We start from the raw sequence: 25,682 nt of genomic DNA, 5'->3' as shown, positions 1-25,682 counted from the left end.
GCTACAAACCCAGACATAAATTGGACTTAGGCACGAGAATATAAAACTGAATTATACACTCCAAATATTTTATACATATGTGCTTAAAGGATGCTATTGGGTCTGCACTAGAAGGAAATAAAATTGGTAAAAATGAGTGCACATATTTTTCCAGGGCACTTGCTTTAGGGTTAAGTTTTAATGCTGAAAAATTAAAAGAAAAATAAGAATAGAATTAAGATATACAAAGTAAACAATAAAATAAATGAAGGAGCTACCTTAACGGTTTAAAGTGGCTGCCTCATGAGAAGAAGTTGGAAGGAAAGAAAAGCTCTCATTTTTTTAAATAATGTATATGGAACTTTCTGACCCTTAAACTATGTGATTTTAGAACCAACCAAAACATTGAACTTTAAAAGTTCATTTTGAACAAATGCATTCTTTTTCTAAGCAAAGTTCACATCAAGGTTTGAAAGGACTAGAACTTAACTTGCAGTAACAGGATCAAAGGTCACCTGCTATAAAAAAGTATTCTTCTGAGAAGGAAAACTGAAGTTTATTGGGCACCAATTAAATGTCAAGCCGAAAGTTACCTAGGTCTCTTAATGATCCTACAGAAGAAGTCTTGATCTCACACTAGGTAGGCAATGGAGATTTAAGAAATTGAGCCGTACACTAAAGGAATGATAACTCTAATCTCAGATCGTCTGATCTCAATGCCCTTATTTATTTCTATTAGCTAATTTATTTGAACAGAGACTAAGAATGTGCTTTTGTCAAACCAAATAAATAAATAATAAATTTATGAAGCTACCTATTCCTCGGCATAACCATTATAAGCGAAAGTAATTTCACAAGGAGTTACCTAATATATTGGTATAAAAAGATATACTTGATCAGGCGTTTAAGATTTAATTCAAGCCCCCGGTGTGCACATGTTACACCTTGCTCAGACAGAGATGTGTTACTTTCCCATAACATTTGTCTTTCAGTGAAAAGTGAGCTTGGAATGGCAATAGCAGGAAACTTGAGACACTCAGAGGGCTGAGTCGCAGCATAGCTTAGAAACCCTGGAATATGACTGCACAATCAGTCACTGAGGAAGGTAAAAGCTGTATTAAGCTACAAGTCATGGGCCGCGGGCTTCTGGATAGCCCACAGGCCTTCACCTGGCATCCAATCTTTTCTTGGTATTTGACCTCTGGCTTTTCATTTTCCCTAGTCCTCTGTTCAACGTGCGCATTAATCTCACTGGCACTTTCTCTCTCACCTGGTTCTAGAGCCCACCCTTTCATCTTCAGTAAAATAATCCTAACCTCTGCATTGCTCTTGACCCCTGTGCACTGCTTTATGCTTCAGGACACGTAGGTGTCACCCACCTCAATGGCTTTCATTCCCTCAAGCCAGAACAGTATTACAGCTAAAAGCGGTACTTCCATATTCCAGTGAAAAACGGCAGTTAAAATGTTATCCATTTTTGTCAAATCAACTGCCACCTGTGACTTAGCTAATTTTTCAAGGGAAAAACTCTCTCAACCTTAAATTCAAATCTCTGTAGGCTTTTCTGAATAAATTAGTTTACCCTGGTCTTTGAGTTTTATTGTTTTTGCATATATTTCTTGCCTTCCTAAAAAACAGGCAAAGAATACATCTTGCTCCATTTGCATGCCCCATCCATTCTTTAAAAACAGTATATATCCTGGAAAGATGTATGTATTATATAAATATAGAGAGAGAGATTTATATAGATTTATATATATATATATATAGACATACATATACACACACACACATGCTTATTATATGAAAATTGTTGAGTTAACCTCATGTGTTCAGTTTTGGCTGTCCCAGTCTTGTAATATCACATCGGTTTTCCCCATAGTAAAAAAAAAAAAAAAAAAAAAATACTGGAGAAAGAGAGAAATCTGGATTTAGCTAAAGAAATAAAACTGAAACATCTTGTCACACAAAATATAAAATGTTTAATATGTGTATGTGTGTGCAAATATGTGTGTGTGTTTTATAATTTCTATAAATATGCTCAGTGTGTTGTGCTTGGCACACAGCCATCTTTTGAAAACAGTTATCTCAAAATCATGTAAAGGATTTCCTTGTCTCAAAAACTCTAGATTTCAACTTACGCACCTGTAGAACAGCACGCTCTTGAGCACAATTTTGCTTTACAGAAACTCACAGGGCACTTCCTCTGAGTTACTTACTTAGGAAATGCTATAATAAATTACATCTAGTTTTTCATATTTACATCTGCACAGATCTGAAAAGTTTAAGCTTATTAATTTCAGATGAGAAAGGGTAGAGGAGGGAAATTCTTTTCAGTATCTTAAATTCAGCAAAAAAAAATTAATTTCCTAGCTTTATTTGACTGCAACTTCACTAAATTTTAATGTTTATTCACTGAAGCTATTAAATTTGTTTTATTAATTGTATCTATTCTATTAGACTTATACTAGTTTCTTTTACTGCATTCAAAAGGCAGAGCAATAGACGTTGATCTCCCACCCACTGGTTCATTGCTTTACAGGCGCCAAGGGCTGGAACTGAGCCAGGTGCAAACCTGTGGGTGGCAGCGACTCAATCAGCTGCTTTACCTGCTGCTTCCCAAGGTTCACGTTAGCAGGAGTTGGAAGTGGGTGTGCAGTCAGGTTTCAAACAGGCACTCTCTCACGGGATATGGGCAACTCAGAGTCAACCAGTTTGCCAAATGCCTGTCCTCCGTGAAACATTTTTAAACCAAATATTGCTGATTAAACTATTCATCTGCTTTTATCTGTTTGCAATACTGACAACAGACTCAATTTCAACATATTATCAAATTTCAGGCCATTCTTTTTAAAGTTTCACTTTAATTATTTGAAAGGCAGTGTTACAAGAAAAGAGCAAAAGAGAGAGGCAGGAACTTATAGCCACTGGGTCACTCCCCAAATGGCCGAGACCAAGTCTGGGCACAGCCAGAAGTCCAGAGCTCCATCCAGGTCTCATACACAGAGGCAGAAGCCCAAATACTGGGGCCATCCTCCATTGATTTCCCAGGTACTGTACCAGCACGACGGATCAGAAGCGGAGCAGCTGGGTCTTAAATTGGCACTGATACGGGATGCCAGCATTGCAGGTGGTGGCTTTTACCTACTATATCACAACATGGGTGCCTCTTGCAATGTTTAAGCCAATGTTAAGGTTCTCACCAATTCACTGGACAATAAATGTCCTATGCTAAGCACTCTACTACAGAAACCACAGTAGATAAAGCAACATACTTGGTAGTCCCCACTGGAGCTTATAAGACACAAGCCAATCTTCTGGCACTGAACCCTGTTGAAGAACATTAAGGAAGTGACAGGTGACACAGAAGAGGGACACCTGCAACATTAAATCTGGTGCCAGGATTAATACAAAATAGATTAGAGCAGAACTGGGGAGAGGCGGAATCCAAATCACCCTGCTCTCTGGAGGAAGAGTATTCCAGAAGGAACAAGCACGGGGGACCACACGAAACACTCCAGGTTTTTATTCCTCCACATTTAACAGAATAATAGTAAGTGGCTGCTTTGTGATCTATCGAGTTATCATTTCCTGGAGCCCAGGAGAGATTGAAAATAAAGTCTATAACAGGAAATTTTAGTCAACTAACCTGGTCTGTGCCTTTATGGCCTCTTACCATAAAGGTTTACTGGAACACAGCTGCATTCATTGGTTTATAAATTATCTATATCTGCTTTTATACCACAACTGCTCAGCTTAACAGCTTCAACAGAGACCATTTGGCTCTAAAGCTTACACTATTTACTATTTGACTGCCTGCAAACGAATGCTCTGTGGAATTCAGAATGCTGCCTCAATCCATGCTGTCAGCACCAGAGATGTGGCCTTGACTTAAGCAAAATTTAGCAGTTTCTTCACAATTAAAGAGTGGCATTGCTTAATATAACTAACGAGCATGCGCAACACCTCCAACAGAATACAGAATCTGACCAGGAAAAGGAAAGTTTTAGATTTCACTTCTGCACTAAGCAAAGGAGTTTCTTTCTACTCAAAGCAACGTAATAAAGCAATGTAATACATTTCTTTGTGCTGTAACAAGCTCATTTGTTTAAAATCCTATTTCCACCCAGCCTGATATCCAACAGAAAACCTCTAAGTCAGCAACTAAATCATTTTACCTAACATGACAAAACACAAATCTAGAAAACTAAGAGCATCTAACCTCAGGCACCTTCAGAACAGAAAGGCTTGAGATTCAAACTTAACTCTTCTGAATGTCCCAAGGGAGGCCATGAAGGGTGAGGCTTTCTCAGAGTGCCTGAACTCCAGCACACTAGCCTTGCAGAGAGAAATACTACCACGAACCATCTGAGACACTGCTAGGCAGGTCTGTGGATTTTTTTTTTTTTTGATGACAAAGAGAGAACAACACTTAATGTTTTACAAAAAGAAAAAGTTCTGAGAACATTCTAACTCACACTGTCATTCCAGCAGTGTGTGCGAGGCTGAGGGCTCATGCTTTGGGGAGAACTGATTGAAAATAGACAATATACAACAGACCATTTTTTATCGCAATGTCAACCGAAAGGAGTGATGAGAAAGCCTTGATGCTAAGTACCCCACTTCAGTTATCTAATATACAAATGTCTAAAAGAATGAAGTCATTGCAACTATTGACCACATAAGTACTAACCATAAAAAAAATTGGGGTTTTTACCCACTTTCCTGTAGCCCTTGAACCTTTTTACCCAAATTAACTATGTAAAGATTGTCAAAATAAAAAAAAAAATTGGGGGTTTTCTCCATTTGCCTAAGAAATTCCACCAGTCATTTGATGGTATGGTATTTTTTTGTTAGTAAAGTTATTTTGGAGCAAATTAAGGATTTTAAAAAACACTACACATTGTGAGAGCAACAGGAGAAGAAACCTACAGGGACTCACCACATTAGCTACATCAACATGAAAAACTTAGTCCCAGAATAACTGAATAAATCATGAACAACAATCCAAGTAAAGAATTCAAAAAACTCAGGATGCAAGAAAACAATTCTAAATAATTCCTCCTTAAATTTGTGCCAGTAAGATAAACTACTGAGAGATACACAAGTTTCTTTGTAAATATCTGAAATAACAAATCTGTTTTTTTAAAAGACTAAACCTAAAAGTATTCTGGCTTTCTGTAAACCATTAAAAAAAAAAAACCTTTAAGTAGCAATGAAGATCTAAATCTAACAATACCATTCTTTTCTCAAACAGAACACTGTTATGATACGAGCAGAAGCCAACCACAGTGGGCTGAGTAATACAACTCAGTCTGCTGTGTTGTTCTTTGCTACACAATGGGACACAGCACAGTACATTCTAGTGTGAAGTCAGACTCTAACATGGGCATCTAGTCATGAGATCACAGCTCTGGACTTCAATTCACTCTTCAGATCCTTAGTTGCAGCACTGCACTACATACATCCTCCCCAGCAATCCAACAGTGGCACCATCCAAGGGGAAAGGGTGTCCCTGAACCTCATTTGTCTTGAGGCAAAGGGTATCAGGGAAGTGGCAACTTGGGAGACTTAGAAATGAATGAATATGGGCACAGAGCACTAGCCAACTGGCTAAAGTCCTTGCCTGGCACACGCCAGGATCCCATGTGGCCGCTGGTTCTAATCCCTGCGGGCCCTGCTTCCCATCCAGCTCACTGCTTGTGACCTGGGAAAGCAGTCGAAGACGGCCCAAAGCCTTGGGACCCTGCACCTGTGTGGGAGACCCAGAAGAGGTTCTGGGTTCCTGGCTTCAGATTGGGGCAGCTCCGGCCACTGCAGCCACTTGGGGAGTAAATCACCGAACAGAAGATCTTCCTCTCTGTCTCTCCTCCTCTCTATATATCTGACTTTCCAATAAAAAAATAAATCTTTAAAAAATGAGTGAATTTGAGTATTTTTGAAATATGCAATGTATTAAGTAAAATCAATGAGTAAATACATACCCTTGTGGGGAGAGCTTATCCAGCCACCCGGATTTCACCTTCCTGGCAGATGTACCATAGAAGCAAGCATAGGGAGATATGGCGTTGGAGGAAATGGCTGATGAATCCGCATTTCCACTTGTTGAGCTTAATGGGTAACTGTGCCTATTAACTGGGTCCACATTCACTGATTTTTGCGTCCTCAATTTTGATGCCTTTGAATTTTTTCTTCTTAAACTCTGAAAACATTCTTCCACTGTTGAGTATTCTGATTCGGAAGCAGGCTCTGTCGAAGGATTGCTTTTGTCCTCTCGAGGTATCCAAATGTCTTCCACTTTAACTTCATTTGTATTCTCCTTCCTGTTATCATATATGCTAAATGAAAGGGAATGGAGTTAATATTTTCAAGTGCCATGTGTGATTTAAAGCATCTATTGGCTTTTCATGTAAAAAAAAAAATAATCAGACATTTAAAGCCAGGACAGTCTTAGAGGTCAAGTAACCCTTTTGATTAATTCCAAACTCTTCAAGGAAAATTAAGCATAGACCTTTTATTATCCAATGACATATCTGAATAATACTATGAGGTTTTTGTTTATTTGTTTGTTTGTTTCTTAAATAGAATCCAACTTGTTCCTTTTTGGCTTTGGGGATTGGGCACAAGTAGCAACAGAGGAAAATGGAGAAGGACTGTAATATTACCTCCACATTTATACATCTTCAGTAGCACAATCAAGTGGGCAGGAAGTGGGCAGCTTCACCTTTATTCTCTGGGTAACACTATGAGGTCATGTGTTCTTAGAGATCTTGTTTCCAACTCGTTGCCCATTTTCTATTTTCTGGTAATTGACTCTATTAACTCCATGTTTCATCATAATGTAACAAAGCTGAGAGCATGACTGCTCAGTTTCAGTATTATTTTGCATTGCTAATGAAAAAAAACACTGTACCACACTGCAAGCCAGAAAACAGGCTCGGGTCAGTGCATATTCAGAATGTAAAAGCTGCATAATATACACTATTTACTGGAATACATTCACATTAGCTAAGCACATTCTACAGATTTAAGGAATGGCACAATGGAGTTAGTCACTGATGTAAAATTAAACTAACAGATATGCCTAAAGGACAAATTACACCCTCCTGAATATAATGTTCTGAAAAAATCACTATTTCTCTTAAAAAATGTTTGAGCCTATTCCTTGCAATGTTTTGCATTATCATCAATTCACATCAAATTCTTACTGAAGTCATAAAATTAAGAGGTTTTCGTTTGTGCTTTTTTCTTTATTTGAAGGCAAAGAAACAGCCCTAAATTGTCACAATCATTGGATTGGGCCTGGCTAAAGCCAAAAGGCAGGAACTGAACTGAGGTCTCCCACATGAGCAGAAGAGACCCAAGTGCTTGAGAAATCATCTGCCACGTCCCCACAGTCTGATCAGTAGGAAGCTGGAATCAGAACTAGGATTGGAATGTGAACCGAATTACTCTGATGTAAAACGCAAGCATCTTTTGCTAAGCCAAACACCTTTCTCACGGATAAAGGAAATCTCTAACAGTATTAACAATGGAAAAATTTTTAAATTAAAATAAATGTCAAGTAACCATCTAATATAACAACTCCCAAAATTTTATTTTATTTTTTTTTATTGTTGTTAACTCCCAAAATTTTAAAGGAAAACGCAATTTAAATTGGTACCTATAACTTCTGTTTTATTTCACGTGATTTCACGTCATCAAGGGTCGTATAAAATCTACACTACACTTGAAAATGTTGCAATTTCCAAAAAAAAAAAGAAAATATTGCAATTCCTGTAGGGAAATTCTGCACGGCCCCCTTCCTCCTTATATTAACATCAGTTTTTGTCTTTAAGACGCAGTCATGGTAACCACATATTGCCACTCTGAAGAGGTAGCTGTCATTTCATTTAGGAAAAGGCAAATATAGCGTTATCATGTACATGATGCTACCTGTTCTAATAAAGACTGCAATTCAGTTCTAAAAATGGATGCTGATGTAGAAACACACTAGAGAGAATATCTGAACTATACCAACGCAAATAATACTCGCATAAATACAGTTATACACAAGAAGTAAAAGTCAACTTTTTTAAACTTTTTAATCTAAAAAATTAGTCATCATCAGTCACAATGACATACCTTGATTTGATGCATACAGAGGTCCCCACAGTACTTGTCTCCCCTTTGAGTGTTTCTTCATGAGCCCAAAACTCATTTTTCACACATCTCTTCTATTACAAGAAAAAAAAATTACGAAACATTTACAATTTTGCTTTTTTGGTTGTGGCATATTTTTAAGTCTGACAGCATTTTTTAAAGATCCACAAATATTTGAATTTCTTTTTATTAAACAAATACATAATTACTAACTCAAGTTTCAGTCTGAATAATTTAATCAGGGAGAATATTAAACAATAGCCATGTGATTCTTTTTTGTTTTACTAAAAATATTAATAGCTCATAATTTCAGCTAAGAGGAGAAAAGGTTGTTATACAATAACAAAATTCCATGGACTTTTGCTCTCCTGCATTATTTTTGTCTGCCAATTTCTCTTTTAGCAAGACCAAGAAAAAACACAGCAAAAGGGCACAAGGGCTGGAGTGGAACTATCGAATGATCAATTGAAATAAAACCATATTAATAACTAGAAGTCTATACACACACAGTTTACAGTAAGCAAAGCAAAATATAGCTGAGGTAGATTATGTCTTAAGGAGATAATGTCGTTTCTTCATTAAAGTAACTTTATTTTATGGCAAATTATTTAAGACCACAAACAAAGAGCTTTCACAATTTATATTTAAAGATATGATTGATCATCATTTTAATGAACAGAAATCCTACCAACTAGAAATCTGATTATTCTATAGAATACATTCTTCAGAGAGCTCCCCGGAGAATGAAAAGACACAGCAGGTCAGAAAGAGTACAGCACAGATCACGGTCAAAGATAAAAATACAGAGGACTAACCTTGGAATGTTCCAGTCCCTGAGAGAGAAAGGTCTCTCCATAAGGAAAGATGGAAGATGAATTCTCCTCATTTAAATTTTCTGGAGGAATGAGGATAATAAAAAGATGTTAATAATTTGGCACTAAAGTTCAAAATGCATGTGTTTATTTTATACTAATATTGTAACCTAAGAATCATTCTATTAGAATCCCAAACTGTGCTAACTGTTAATCATGCATCAATTTTTCAGGGGTCTTCTTGATACAGTATTTACTATAATATCTCTGATTTCAGACCAGACGAGATCGGGCACATTCAGGGTGGTATGGCCATTGACCATATCTCTGATTTCAAACATGACATACATTGCTTTGTTAAACTGTAATGGTCACATGTGCTCTTACTAACCTTAAAGTTCCACATGAACCAAGCACATTGCCCCAGACAGTGGACACTGTCATAATGTCCTCTTTAAGCTAATTCCTAAATAAAAGACAATTCTAATTGTCAGAAAATTAACCTTAAATCTTACATAATTTTTGATTGATTCACCAATATGACAGCTAACCAATCATTTAAAATTCCACAATTCATTGAAAGAAGTTCCTCTATTACCAGAGCCACCAACATATCTATAAACAATTTCCAAAGAATTTCCATCCTCTCTGAATTACCCTGGTTTATATGACAGTATTCTCATAGCTCTGTGATTTTGTTTTATGGCTTTTCATTTAAGGGGATATATAGTAACTGCAGAGACTATCACATATAGATGTGAAATACAATCCAGTGAGTATCTCTACTTCCAAATCTAAGACGGACTCCTAATGAAACTGTCACATGTTATTGTGACCTAGGATGCTGGACTTTCTACCATTGTCCATGCCTACAATGTCAGGATACACTTACATAGCAGACTGAAGAACTTATGACTGGTTGTTAAGGACCATCCTATTTGTAATCACACTGGGGGAATTAGTAGGGGATGGAGATTTGGGAAGGGGTGAGGGGAAACCCCAGAAATTTTTTTAAATGCTTAAGGTGCAGCAGCCAAGCCTTTGCAAGCATGGATGAAGAAACAGCTTGCAGAACCCAAATCTGCAAATGAAGGATGAGCCTCTGTCAAGGATCCACCTGCTTAAGCAATATCAGTCCTGGCTTGCAACCATGGTAAAACCGCTTTCCATATTTCTTTGTGCCATCAGAACAATATAGTTAATACTTGTGACTGCAGCCAAGGATAAACAAAGCCACATTATCAAGTAAGCACAAGTCAGAGTGGATGTTAATGTCTTTTGTTCAATCACTTTCAGAAGACTTTGCTGAAGTACCCTGACTGCTGATACACAGTCACTCCCATTATTCCCTCTATCACAGGTGTGTTGTCACCTCAATTGTCATTTTAACACATGGCAACCAGCAAATGAGTGCTAACTAAATTATGGAAACTTTAAGCACACAAGACTTACTCTGCTGTGTGGCAGACTTTCCAGGTGAGGTAGCAATATTTCTTCTCTCACGGAAATAGCTTAAAACAAAGGGGAAATCAATGATGAGTTACGACCTTGACAAAGAACTTAGGACACTTTTGGGAGAGAATAAAAACAGATATGTCAAAATAAGTGTGATTTAAAATAAAGATATAATGGCCGAAGTCTACAAATGTGTTTTTCCTAAATAGATTTAAATGATGAGATTTCAATGGATTTACAAGTGTTTGCCTCTTACATGGATAATGCAGAAAAACAAATGAATCGTCAAATACTAGTCTTCCCATAATTTCAAGACTATTAAACATTTTGTTTAATGTTTCTTGTTTTGGGGGTTTTATATCTTCATTAACTGAGTCAAAACATGTGTCTGACTGCAAAAACAACACGAAAATACACAGAAGACCTATCCGGTATCTCAGTGTCAATGAGAGATGGCACAGGCGGCAAGGTAACAGCAATGACAGGCAGACGCCACTGTAACAAGGGGTACTACGTACTATAAGCATAGAGAATATGCTAGTTCTCCTTTTGAAAATATCTTCCTAAATATACTTGGATACATAATGTGAAGCAAGATATATACATATATATGTATATATGTATGTGTATATATATATATCATACCACCCAAGTAAAGTGCAGCAAGAAAATAACAAAACTCCAAAAAAAATAGAAAAATGTTCTAAATCCTTACAACTCCAGTTGCTTTTTTTTTAAAGATTTATTTTTATTATTTTTTATTGGAAAGGCGGATATACAGAGAGGAGAGACAGAGAGGAAGATCTTCCGTCCGATGATTCACTCCCCAAGTGAGCACAACGGCCGATGCTATGCCGATCTGAAGCCAGGAGCCTCTTCCAGGTCTCCCACGCGGGTGCAGGGTCCCAAAGCTTTGGGCCGTCCTCGACTGCTCTCCTGGGCCACAGGCAGGGAGCTGGAAGGGAAGCGGGGCTGCTGGGATAGAACCGGCACCCATATGGGATCCCGGGCATGCAAGGCAAGGACCTTAACCACTTGCGCCACGGCGCTGGGCCCAACTCCAGTCATTTTTAAACCAATCAATAAATCAATAGAACTGAAAAACCTCAATGAAGGAAAACAGAGGAGAGGCAACACACAGAAATTACCAATATTACAAATGAAACAGAGGACATCATTATACATCTAAATAATATGAAAATTATACAGTATTAAGAAAAACTTCATGTCAATAAATTTAACTTAGACCAAGAAAAATTCCTTCAGAGACAAATGAACAATTCTAACAATATTAAGTGGAAAATTTTAATAGCCATATGTATGTCAAACAAAATTAAACTAAGGTTTAAAAGAAAGCAAAAGTTTTAAATTTTTTTATTTTATTTTATTATTTGCAAAAGAATGTTAAAAGGGTACATGTACTTTAATAAAGTGTTTGATAATTGCTTACAAACATTTACCTACATTAACAGCAGTCATACTTCTAGGAATATATTCAACAGACAAGCATGTTGGTGTGTTTCAGAAATAAATATCCAAATGCATGCCCACGGGCAAACAGAAACAAAATTATCATTCAATAATATAAAAAACAAATCCCATGCAGTAACGTCAGAAAGCTACGTTCAGGCATAAGGCATATGGCGTAACAGCTAAAATACCACTTACACAATGACATCCCACGTGACAGCGCCACCCTCAGCAGATCCCGCTGCACTGATGATCCCAGGAGCTCACTAACAGGCATCCTCGTAGGTATCAGCTCATCATCCAGGCAGATCTCATCACGCACAGTGGAACTCAGAGTGAGTTCCTGGCTCTTGGTAAAGCAGTACATGAAGGGGGATGGGGTGTGTGTGTGTGTGTGTCTCCAAGTTAAAGAAATTAATCTTTTAAAAAATGTATTTATTCATATTTGAACGACAGATTTTATAGAAGGTGATGGAGAGATAGAGAGGTCTTCCTTTTGCTGGTTCACTCTCCAAATGACCTCAACAGCCAGAGCTGAGCTGAGCTCCGCTCAGCTGAAGCTGGGAGCCGGAAGCTTTCCTTGAGTCCACCACATGGGTGCAGAATCTCAAGGACTTGTATCACGCACTGTGGCTTTACAAGCCCTTGAGCAGAGAGCTGGTTAGGACATAAAGCAGCTGGGACCAGAATCAGTGCCCATATGGGAAGCAGGCGCCCCTGAATAAATTATCAAAAAAAAAAAAAAGACCATACAGAGTACAGATGTCAAGATACAAAACACTACCTACTCTATGTTTTGACTTATATGAAATTCTGCAGTAGAAAAAACTGATTTAGAGTAACATGAATGGTTGCCAAATGCAGGAATTAGAGAAACTTACTTCAAGTGTCACAAGATAATTTAGGTGATGGGGAGAGCAACAGGGAGACTGTATGTCTTAATTGTTGACGTGAGCAAATGGTAGAACAGGTTGAATACCTTTTATCAAGGACACTGAGAGCTGAAATTTTCAGATTTCACATTTTCTTGGGTTCTAGAATATTGTAAACGCATTCCCAGGTGAGCATTCCTAAGCAGAAAAATCAAACCTAAGATGCTCCCAGGGGCTGAAAGCTTTGAAGTAGCAGGTGGGAAATCAAACAAGTTTTAAATTTTGAAGCATTTCAGATCTGAAGGCTTTAAGTTAGATACAACCAGCCTATTTATGCCTGGTAAAACTCATCCACTCGCATCCTCCAAATGATTCTATTTTACACTATGTGAATTATATATATTGTATATGTATTATGTATTATATATGAATATTGCATATGTAGTGTATATACATACAAGTATGCATACATATGTGCATATATAAACACTTATAAGTAAATATTAAAATACTCAACAAAGTTGGAAACATGAAACATTACCAATAGTAAAAATGAATGACAGGCTATGTTCATAAAAGAAATGTAATATAGCAACGAAAATGAATAAATCTTCAGATTCCTGACATTTAAAAGTTTTCTAATTATTTCCTTAAATTTATATATTATTCAAACAACTACCTAATAATCATTTGAACCCTTGAGTGGAATGTTACTCAAATTTTCTACATTTTTTGCCTCTTTAAGGTAATAATATTATTATAACTCTGACACAATCATCAGCATTTAATATTTACATACTATATATATATACAATTACATGTATATTTACACACAATCATATATAGTCACAAGAAAGAAGAGTATCTGTGTTTTTCAAAGAAAAATTACTACACAAAGCAGTTACTATCTCTTAAGTAACTGACCTGAGATTTCAACACACGTCTAGCTCCATAACCCATTCTAAACCACAATGTTCAGATTTAAAAATTCTTGGCTATAAATTTATTTTTTTCACCTATTTAGACGAGATCGGGGGCGTTCAAGGTGATATGGCCATAGACTATTTTTTCATCTATTTATAAGTAAATGATCACAAACTCTCCACTATATTCCTAATAAGGGCTGAAATGCCTGCATCCCACATCAGGAATGCCTTGGTTCTATGTCAAACTGTGGCTCCTCTCTCCCCCTTGCCGATAATGTAGCAGTGAAGGGACCTGGCATGGTTTCATAGCAAGCCAATCCTCCTCCCATAGCACTGGCATCCCATATGAGCACAGGTTCCTCTCCCAGATGTGCCACTTCCCATCTAGCTCTCTGCTTATGGCCTGATAAGGCAGCAGAAAAAGACTTAGGTCAATGCATAAGGCCCCTGCACCCATGTGGATGACCTGGAAGAAACTCCTGGGTCATGGCTTTGAATGACTCTCACCATTGTAACCTTTTGGTTTGTGTTCTTTCTTTCTTTCTCTTTCTCTCTCTCTCTCTTAAGATTTATTTATTTATTGGAAAGTCTGATACAGAGAAGGGAGAGATAAAGAGGAAGATCTTCTGTCCAATGATTCACTCCCCAAGTGAGCGCAACAGCCGATGTTACACCGATCCAAAGCCAGGATCCAGGAACTTCTTCCAGGTCTCCCACATGGGTGCAGAGTCCCAAGGCTTTGGGCCATCTTCGACTGCTTTCCCAGGCCACAAGCAACGAGCTAGATGGGAAGTGGAGCTGCCGGGATTAGAACCGGCGCCCATATTGGATCCTGGGCACATGCAAGGCGAGGACTTTAGCAGCTAGGTCACGCCACCGGGCCCTCTCTTTCTCTTTGTAAAAACTTTTTTAAAAAAAATAATAAATACATCTTTAACTGTGTTCCTGTCACAAATGTGAAAGACTGGGACTGTATCCCCAACTACAGCTATGGCAGATACTTGAAAGAATGAAAAGATCACAGCATACATTCTTCCTTTCCATTTCTACCCCTAGGATAAATTAATAATTTTTTTAAAATGCTGTACAGTGAATATGGCATAAGATATAAGCACTGAGAGGAACAAACAAATCTCAAGCACTCTGAGTAAAACGCTAAGTTGAAAAAGAGTATCATTTTCACACATTAAGCACAAAGGCATGAGTAAGAAAAATATCCATTTCAGAACACTGATTATTTCTGAGAATGGAAAAACAACAAAAGAATGTACGCTGATTTTATTTTTCAACAAACTAATCTGAGCTCATTAAGATTTCTTTTAATGCAAGGAGTATTATGATTCTTGCTACTGTACGGACCTTCCTCTGCATTTAAGATTTCTCAAAGTATGGATAATTTAGTCTTAATGTTTTTGTTGTGGTTTTCAAACTATTTCCTAAAGATGACTCAATCCACAGCCACTAACAACGAAGGTACAGCCATTAGCTTATCTCCAACAACACAAGCTGCCTCCTCTTTCACATAAACTCGTGAGAGGTATGACCTCATCTTCATCTCTGGCTCACAACCCCTCCACTTCCTCTTCAGTGATCTAGACAAGCACAAGGTTCAACAAGCTAGGACTTGTTGAAGCCATGCCCCAAACACTGTAACCTAGCAGAGAACGTGTGTTATTAAAGATAGATTCAAATACCAACTAATATGAAAATGAGCTGACAAAATAAATTATATATATATACATATACATATATATACACACACACACAGTATGAGTTACAGCCTTTTAAAAATTGGAAATTCAAAAATAAAAATTAAGCTCAAATACAAGTTTTCAAAACCCAATTAAAACAAAATTTATAAAAGTTAAAATACAAATGATTCTATAAATAATTTGGTAAATGCTTTGTGATTTTCTCATGTTATTTTCATTATTTTAAAAACCCCAAATCAGTTTTCTCTAAAAACGCTAGGAATTTGCAGGTGTTCAGACTGGCTGACCTTCGGTAGACACACTTTGCCTGCACAATGTAACATGCATGTGGGACCTTTGCAAGTATCCTAAGCTCCATAAATACAGAACTAACAAATTTCTGGAAAAGTAAAAATATAACCAATGTTATTATTATGGACAGAAATGTTTCCTCCTCCAAATTCATACACTGAAATTCTAACCACAGGTAACTGCTTTGCAGATAGGGTTTTTCCAGCATGATCACAGATCAGAGAGGGCATACCCCAGAATGGCTGAGGACCTTGTAACAGGCTCCCCATCACAGAGGGCCCTCTCTTCACCCAGGCACTGAGAAGTTCTAGCAACAGACTCCACAGGTAAGAAACCCTAGCTCAGATCAAGGCCCTCAGCAGAACTCCATGTGGACAGCCTCTTTGACTTACAGCCCTAAAACTGAGAAAATAAATTCCTACTGTTTAATAATTCAGATGACGATATAGTGTTAAGACAGCCATAGCAGACAAACAAGTTTTGCTATTACAGTGAAAATGGTATTGCTACAATAACATGAGTAAAAATAAAAGGAATGAATAACCGATGGCCAAAATGGATGGTCAGCATAATGACTTTGTCACTTTTTTATCATTAAAATTGCCAAGAAAAGTGGTGGCACAAAGTACAGAACCAATAATCTCCTTTTATGACTTTCACTTACCTATTACTTAGGCAAAGCTATACCATAAAAAATTAACAATAATAACCAAATATATATCATATCAGTTCATCATTTCATTTATTTTTTTAAATAAACATGCAGTTCTCACAGTTAGTAACAGACTATAAGTCCCTGTACAGAGAAGTCAAAAGCAAAGAAAACCCACCACAACCAGCAGGTAGCAGTGGGAAAGTGCCATGAGCTTTAAACCGCACGAGATGTGCTAAGTATGGTACAGATGCCAAAAATGTGAAATTTACAATGCATGGATAATGAAGTTATACTCAGGAAAGAGGCTGCAAAAACTGGCCTTTGAATATGATGATTAAAAAAGATTTGCAACATGTTGGCCTACAGAATTATCATGAAATTCTCATGATGTATTAGCGAAAGTTGAGCTTATTATGCATCTTTTTTCCAAACAAGATTAAACTTTTCATTAAAACCAAAGTATAAACATAGTTGTACTTCAGCTTGTCAAGAGCATTGAGCAGATGGATAGCCTCACCTTTGGCAATAAATCTAGTAACAATTTAGATTTATTGTGATTATACAATATTTTTTTCATTTTTACAAATACAAAAAAATAACTGAATTTTAGAATTACCAAGCCTTTTTTTAAAAATGTGAAGTGGATGAATTCCTATGTTTTTCGTATTTAGTACAAAAGAGAGACAGAAAGCTCTCATCCACTGCTTCACTTCCCAAATGCCCATGACCCCCGAGGTCAAAATACAAACACAAATCCCAATCTCTCGCCTGGGTGATTTGAGCCATCATCTGCAGGCGCTCAGGGAGCACATTATTAGGAAGCTGAGTCGGGAGCTGGAACCTAGGAAATGAGCCCCATACTATGCAAGCAGACACTTACATAATCACTAGATTAGACATACATCAAAATTTAATTTTCAATGAAAACCTAAAGGAAAGCCAGAGGTTCAGACTTAGATGCCACACGTGTACTCCCATCACTATGTGGATTTGCACAGCATTCCTTCTTACGACCTGATTCCCTCTCTTCCCTTCCTCAAAGCGTTCCAAGGCCCTACACCTAAAAGCAGGCGACTGTCCACTTCAAGCAAGGATAATATTGTTGCATGGCGATATACGAGAATCACTAAACCAGTAAGGAAAAGAGGAAAGATCCTGCTATAGTAACTGCCAGACAATTGCTCCTTCCTGCCTCAAGTATTAAGAGTACGTCCCTGAGAAGGACCGTCATTCCCATGGAAAGGGCCAGGTGCTGAATTCACTTTCTACTTTAAAGGCTCCAAAGAGGGCCTGATGCCGTGGCCTAGCCTAGTGGCTAAAGTCCTCGCCTTGAACACGCCCGGATCCCATATGGGTGCCAGTTTTAATCCTGGCAGCCCCGCTTCCCATCTAGCTCCCTGCTCACGGTCTGGGAAAGCAGTCGAGAACAGCCCAAAGCCTTGGGACCCTGCACCTACATGGGAGACCTGGAAAAGGATCTGGGCTCCTGGTTTTGGATCGGCACTGCACCGGCTGTTGCGGTCACTTGGGGTGTGAATCAACAGACGAAAGACCTTTCTCTCTGTCTCTCCTCCTCTCTGTATTTATATATCTGACTCTGTAATAAAAATAAATAAATCTTAAAAAAAAAAAAACACTCCAAAGAACTAGGGAGACCTCAAAGGGAGAAGAAGTTTGCTTTTAATTTGGCCCTCAAGAGATAGGAAGTAAAAAGATACCCTAGGGTTCACTGTCTAGCATAGCCCTGCCCAGCCCAGCCCTCCAAAGTAGCGGACGCAGCTAGAATCCAAAGAAAACACTAAAGCAAGAACAAAGGCCAGTCCACCCGACTTGAGGTGCAGCTGTGTCAGATACAGTGGGAGGAGGAAGCCACACTCAGGAGAGAGGCACAAAGCTCCTGCATCCAGAAAACACTATACTACTCCCTTAACATCTGGAAGCAATGCTTAATTACCAAGCACTTTAGAATACGGGCCATAATTTTTTTTTTACTTTGCATATCAGGGTTACACTAAATATTAAATATAGGTATAACTGAATAGAGAATCACAGATAATAAAGCCCATAGTTTATCGGAAGTCTTATTATAGCATTCCAAACATCTTACAATTACTATTTGCAATACAAGGGAGGACCACAAGTAAAAATAGTTATGCCTAATTTACCTGCCATTTTATGAGCTGAGCAGCATGACTGCATAGTTTCCATTTATTACCATAGTCAGAGGAAAGAAAAGTTATTGTGAGTAATCTAGCCAAAAAGCCCTCTGAAAATAGTGCTATGATACAGACAATATTTAATTACTTACTACCAGCTTTAATGTTAGCACTGTTCTTACTTGCAAAGATGCATAACCATAGCATGAAGAACAATTCTAAGATGTAAAGCTTACATGTATAAACAAAGAAGCTAAAAATGTACCACCCTATCATATTTTGAACTACAGGCACTTAATTCCAGTGTTGAAAACAGCAGGTACAAAATGATGTTTTTTAAAAGCAGGAGATGGCATTCCCATGTGAAAGAAACCACAAAACCTTATCCTCAAGGACAAAATGCAGGCACTCAAAAAAACTCTGTACAAGTCATGGGAAAACAACTCTTATCTTTTCAAGCCTCCCCATGTAATGCAGTTACTTTTTCACAATTCACTACTCTGTCCAATTCAGTCCCAAGTGCCTCGGGAGTGCATCTGTAGATATTTATCTCTTCGGGGAGTTCCTATGATGCCACATAGAACTTTTATTATTCCTATTAAGCAAATTTTCTATGTTCTTCTTCTATTAATCTGTCTTAATTTAATTAACAGGTGCAGCCAGGACTCTAACAGGAAGTGGTAAAGTTCTGTCACCCATCACAACTAAATAGGCATCCAATTGTTTTCTGTAAGATACATAAAAAACGGTACATAGCATCTGAAATTTATACAAAGCTTTTTAGCTGAAGCTATCCTTGTGGTTTAAAAAAAAAAGTCTTATTTTGACAAAGACTCAGTTTCAATACATGTGTTCACAGTGGTCATGTCTCACAAGGCAAAAACTTTTGACATCGGAAAACATCTAACTTTTCACTTACATTCCTTTCATTGTTCACACTTGCTAAAATATTTTAAAGGTAAAGTGTCATGCAAAAGTTAGTGGCCTACAATCCATAGTAAAAATCCAACCCTTACGCACGAAATGAACATCTTCAAAATAGTCTTCAAATGAGTTGTAAAGAAAGTGGGTTCAAAAGTCAAACGGACTGCGCTTAATCCCCAATTCAGTACCCTGGGCAAGTTTTACCTAAGACTTAGCTTCCTCAAAGGTAAAATTGGATAAACATTATCTATTTTGCAGGGACATTGTGAAGATAAAATAATCCATGGAAAATTACTATCCAAATGAGCAAACACGTAAAATGTTTTACAAATGGCACTATGACTTCTGATTCACTCGATAACAGACATGACTATTGGCACTATGAAAGAGTTTATGCTGTAGTAGGGGATACTGGGTTAACAGAGTCCTAGAGCTCAACGTGTTTCTCTTTCAGCTACTACACTGCTACCTTCTCCTTGAACAGACAACTCATACTGCAATCGCCAAAGTCACAGGATTATGAAGCAGTCAAAATTCAAGAGGCAAACGGGGGAATGCTACAATACACCAGCCCGAGGCTCAGGCAGGAAGTTGGAGGGATACGCCGTGGCACTGCATTAGCAGTCAAACTTCAGCAGTTTCCTGCCTGCCAGCAGGGATGAGTGTCAGTTTTGAGTCCCTAATAAAAAACCACAACTACGTATCTCAGTGGAACTTGGAAAAACAGCTGAAGACTCTGCTGGGTTTGGAATTCAAAGTTGCTTGAGTACATCAGAGGGGTTCTCTTTGGGACACCATTTCCTTTAGATCCGGTTTCAGCATGCACCTGCTAACATCTTTTGCTATGTGACTTCAATACTGGACTCCAGAGTTGCTAGTGGGCTTGGTTTCATGGCTTACATGTTACTGTCTATTTACGTTGGTTTCAATACTAGACTGGAAATTCTTAGAGTGGATCTCTTTATGCCTTTCCCACAATCACTGCAATTGGTAAACAGGAAAAATTGATGTGCATTTATTAAATATTGCCAAGGACTGTGTGTGTGTGTCAAGCAGATACAAAATGCAAAGACTGAAAATGTGTTCCCTGCCAAATAACAAATAATTTAGTCGTAAATAAATATCAGAACTGCCGGGATGGAAGCCTATGATAATGGGTGTGAGGGAAGGACGGGAAGGGACATGTAGCTAGAATCAAGGAAAGGGAAGTACTTCCAGTTAAACAAGAGAAAGCTAAAGAGCCCCAGGCATTCAAAAGTTGAAAACGACTCTGACATATAATAGCATGACAAATGTCATTGGGGAAACATTTTAAAAGAGAACATTTAAACAAACATTTTAAGAGAACAAAGTAAACATTGATGGCAAAAGTCAATAAATGAAAATATATCTGACCAAAAAAAAAAAAAAAGCCTACTCTGCCCCCAAATTGGATATGACAGTATACCATAAAGAACCTTACCTCCCTGAAGCTCCTTTTGTTGGCCCTGGAATCTCAGGTACAGGCCGATGCCTTAACAGAAAAGAGCGAGATGGTCTTGAAACCAACTTACTGCGACTTCTCATGGGTGCCAAACTTGGCGATGATGGTATATACAAATCATTTATAACCATTTCCCCTTGAAATTGAAAGAATGAGGATGGTGTGGATGATTCCAATACACCGTTGGATCCATTTACAGAATTTGTGTCTGATGCTGAGGAGCCAAGGGGAGAAAGACACTCCGAGTCCATAGTAGGCAGCTTTTGGATAGTGTCCGACATCAGCTCAGCTTTTTCTGCTTCCTGCTGTTCAGTTGCACAATCCACAACCTTCTTTGCCATCAAAGATGCTGATTTAATATTTTCACTACCAAACATAGAATCCTGAGAAGAATCCAAATTCAGGTGCAGTTCTTGATCTGGAATGGGAAAGTCATGTTGAGGAAGTGACAGCTTACTGTCTGACTTAAGAGACTGGCTCTTTCCCATAGTAATGTCATTTTGCTCAAGACCTTTTGTAACAGTCTCCAACTGCGCTGAGCCATGTGGGTGAACACTATGAGAGTTGGAGATTTCTCGACCAACGTTCTGAGCGGAAGATGGAACACGACAATCCTTGGAAGAGTCGTCACTCTTCTTTGTTTTATGAACATTCGCATAGACCGGGATATCCGGCATCTTTGACAAGATCATCTGTAACTGTTTCAGTATTCTCCTGCGATGTCCCGTGGGTGATATTCCAATTCTGAGTAGCACGCTATCATCAATTGCAGCACAGGCCTTCACAGTATGAAAGCCAGACTTGTGGAAATGTAAGAGATACTGCTCCAAATTGATACTCATTAGGAAATCTTTGATATCAACATTTACTTCACTGACTGAGGACATAATGGTGGCTTCATTCCTAAGGTGAGTTATCAAAAGGAGCACAATGAGATATAGAAACAAGCAGATACACTTCTCCGTTTGCTTTTTGCTTTCACTCAGTACAAAATTAAAAAAGCTTGTCCAAGTTTTGCTGTTTCCACGATGGCAGGTTTATGTCTTTAAGCCTATAAAAAATAACAAAAAATGTGTTATAATATTTTAATTACTATAACCTGGGCTCACACAATCAACTTTCTCGGTAGGAGCACACTGAAAGTAGGACAAGCAATGCTTGGAACTTATGCGCACTTCGCACGCCCTAGAAAGCCAAGCCCTGGGCACAGTGCAGAGAGGACAGAAACAGAAGAGAAGTATCAAGCTATCATTTTCAATAAGCTAAAAAGTGACTATGAGACAATGACAGAATGAACCATGAGTTAAAATGTTATTCTACTTGTGAAATAATAGGGTGGTAAGGATACAGCACCTGTGGGACAGGATTATACTGCACCCCAGAAGTTGTTATTTCAAGTAGAAGAATTAGATAGCCAGGTTAGATTTCTCTTTTAAAGGGTTAACGTTGGGGCTAGCACTGTGGCACAGCAAGCAGGTAAAACCACTACCTGCCCATGCCAACAGCCCCTGTGCACGTACACCAGCTTGGATCCTGCCTGCTCTGCTTCTGGTGCAGCTCCCATCTCAAGGGCCAAGAAGGCAACTGAAGGCATATTAAATCCTTGGGCTGCTGCCACACACATGGGAAACCCAAGAGAAGCTCCTGGCTCCCAACTCTATTCAAATCCAGCTCTGGCCAGGGAGGTGATTTGGGAAGTGAACCAGCAGAGGAAGATGTCTTTCTGTGTCTGTCTGACTGTCTCTCTATCGCTCTCCAATTCTACATTTCAAATGAACAAAATCATTTTTAATGGCTAATATTCTATTGTCCAAAAAAATTAGAGCATTCAGAGTTACCTTTTATCCTGCTCAGAAGTATTTAAGCTAACTTGCCTAGTGACTGACTAGTCTCAAAAATAAATATCCAAGTAAAACCTAGGAAGTAGAACTATACATCAAGGACGTAGGCCCCAGCATGCACCTGGGAGACCTGGAACAAGCTCCGGAATCCTTCCTTTGGTCTGGCACAGCCTTGACCATTTCGACCCTTTGGAGAGTGAATCAACAGATAAAAGATCTCCCATATTCTCATTCTTTCCCTGCACTTCCTCTCCTCTCCTCTCTTCTGTAACTCTACCTTTCAATTACACACATACACACACACACACACACAAATCTCAAAAAACTGTGTCCCAATAGGGCACTGAAACATATCTTGACTTTCAGAATACAGTTCATTTTTCTTATTTATGCGCTTATTTATTTGAATGCAGATTTACATGGAGAAAAGAGGTGAGAGCGCTTCCATCAATCGATCCACTGCCTAAATAGGTTCAACGACCATGGCTGGGACAGGCCAAAGCAAGGTGTTTCACTGGGGTCTCCCACACGGGGGCAGGGACCCAATCATTTGTATTATCTTTCCTACTACTTACTTGTACAGGTGCTTCAGCAGGGAGTCGGATTGTAAGTAGAACAGTCAGGAAAGGAACTGAACCAGCAGTCATGTGTATCACTGACGTCGGCAGACTGACCATCCACTATGCCATAGTGTCAGCCCAATTAGGTACTGTTTCTTTTTTAATTTATTTATTTTTATTAGTAAGGCAGATTTATAGAAAGAAGGAGAAAAAGATAAAATGTCTTCAGTCTGTTCCCCAAATGACCACAACAGCTGGAGGTGAGTCGACACAAAGCCAGCAGCCAGGACCTTCTTCTGGGTCTCCCACACAGGTGCAGGGTCCCAAGGCTTAAGACCATCCTCTACTGCTTTCCGAGGCCACAAGCAGAGAGCTGGAAAGGAAGTGGAGCAGCCGGGACACCTACTGGGGGCCATATGGGAATCCCAGCATATGCACAGTAAGGACTTAGCCACTGGGCTATCATGCCAGGCCCCTCTTAGTTTTTCTTAAGAGTAACTAAATATAAATAACTTTCTCCTTCATTACATTTTCTTTAAAAGACTCTTTTTTTTTTAAAGATTTATTCATTTTTTATTGGAAAGTCAGATATACAGAGAGGAGGAGAGACAGACAGGAAGATCTTCCGTCCGATGATTCACTCCCCAAATAAGTGCAATGGTCGATGCTATGCCGATCCCAAGCCAGGATCCAGGAACTTCTTCCGGGTATCCCACATGGGTGCAGGGTCCCAAAACTTTGGTCCGTCCTCAACTGCTTTCCCAGGCCACAGCAGGGAGCTGGAAGGGAAGTGGAGCTGCCAGGATTAGAACTGGCGTACATATGGGATCCCGTCATGTTCAAGGCAAGAACTTTAGCCGCTAGGCCATGCCGCCGGGCCCACTTTCAAAGACTCCTTAAGAGCAACTATCATATATTTTGCAGGTCATATTTTTCCTTATAAAAAAGCAGTTCTCTATATAAATGGCATAAATATATAAAACCAGTTGAAAGATCAGTTAATTCTCAAGCACATTTCACAAGAGGAAACATGCTAACACGAAAATAAATGGAAAAACTTTAAAGGTCACAATTTCCTTCAAGAAGCAGAGTCATTAATGCCGAACAACAAAATTAAGAGAAAAAAGAACAGTCAGTGCATCTAGGTGGTAGTTATATGAATGTGTTTAGCTAACGAAAATATATGTATACAAATTCAGTACAGTGTACTTCGATAAAAAAACAGATAACATACAGACGACTTACACACTGAAGCAATAAATTGAGACACACCCAAATAAGTAAACGTCTCCAATGCAATGGCTCTGCAAATCACGTCCTGTAACAGCTTTCCAGAAGGCACTACCAAAACTCTGGGCTTACAGGCCAACTGCTCATAAACTAATACTTCAACTGCTTAGAAATATCATCAAACTTTGACAAACAGGTACAGAGTCAGAGAGGAAGCAAATATCTATAGGGGCCACACTGTAGGAACACAGAAGCAAAAACACAAACAAGAAATGAAAGGCAGGAAATACCTAAACTGTCAAATGTAAAAAAAAAAAAAAAAACAAAACTAAGCCTCAGCCTCACACACACATCCAATCCTCAGATTCAAACCACTCCAGTAACAATTATTTGGTAAATAAATATATTAAATTTATTACACATTACAAGAGGAAGTAGTCCTTGTCAATGGAACAGTAGGTATAAGGTTCATAGAGGATGAAGTTAAAAGATGTTTCATTTGCTGAAATAATGCTTGAAGCCCATGCATACAGTCATTTATCATATTTGTGATTTCTTAGGAGAGTGAATGTTGCAGAGGGGTTTCAAACAGTTCATGGAAATGGAATTGGAAGATGGACCTTTTTTCTTGGGTAGAATAAACAAAAATTCATATTCTGGCTCACTAGTCTTCAGAAAAAAAAAATAACTATACTATAACAAAAGCAAGTTTAAGAGACGTTCTCTATGGTAACAGTGACAACCTCTCGCTCCAAAGTCTGAAGTCCAGAGTGCTATCGCACAGCCGCCCTTACGTTCCAAGTCAGCAGGCTGCTACTGACTTTGTGTTCCCCAAAATCTGACTCCTGAAACCATACCTCTTCAGTGTGACCCTGCTTAGACACAGGTTCTCCCAGGAAATAATTAAGGTTAGACATAATGAGGACAGCACCTTGCTCTGATACAACTGGCTCTTTATAACAGACTCCAGAGAGCTTCCTCTCCCCCTCCCAGCCTCTTAGTGAGGATACAACAAAATAGCAGACTTCTGCAAGCTAGGAAGGAAGCTCTCAGCAGGAACCAAATCAGTCATCAACTTGATTTTGGACACCTCAGCTATTACAATTATGACAAAATAGGTTGTTGTTTAATCCAAGTCTGGTATGCCTTTTGGCGACGACATTGTCTAATACAC

General features: G+C 38.5%; 1 protein-coding gene across 3 annotated transcripts in view; it reads right to left on the bottom strand.

Moving 5' to 3' along the window:
* Window positions 1-25,682, bottom strand: part of LOC121166504 (arf-GAP with Rho-GAP domain, ANK repeat and PH domain-containing protein 2) — a 172,104-nt gene that overhangs the window by 134,566 nt on the left and 11,856 nt on the right. For 2 of the 3 annotated variants that reach the window (XM_040995669.1, XM_040995671.1), the window contains exons 2-6: window positions 20,857-21,928; window positions 10,386-10,444; window positions 8,937-9,016; window positions 8,104-8,195; window positions 5,964-6,317 (exon numbers count right to left, since the gene is read on the bottom strand). In XM_040995669.1, the coding sequence (XP_040851603.1) occupies window positions 5,964-6,317; window positions 8,104-8,195; window positions 8,937-9,016; window positions 10,386-10,444; window positions 20,857-21,764 (1,493 nt within the window). In that variant the 5' untranslated portion in view covers window positions 21,765-21,928. The remainder of the gene's footprint in view (window positions 1-5,963; window positions 6,318-8,103; window positions 8,196-8,936; window positions 9,017-10,385; window positions 10,445-20,856; window positions 21,929-25,682) is intronic. The other variant, XM_040995670.1, reaches the window with a different exon arrangement.

This window comes from Ochotona curzoniae, unplaced genomic scaffold, assembly GCF_017591425.1.
Source record: "Ochotona curzoniae isolate NIBS_2020 unplaced genomic scaffold, NIBS_Ocur_1.0 patch153, whole genome shotgun sequence".
Taxonomy (NCBI): domain Eukaryota; kingdom Metazoa; phylum Chordata; class Mammalia; order Lagomorpha; family Ochotonidae; genus Ochotona; species Ochotona curzoniae.
Note: the sequence above shows the minus strand (reverse complement) of the source record. Positions and strands in the feature narration are given on the sequence as shown.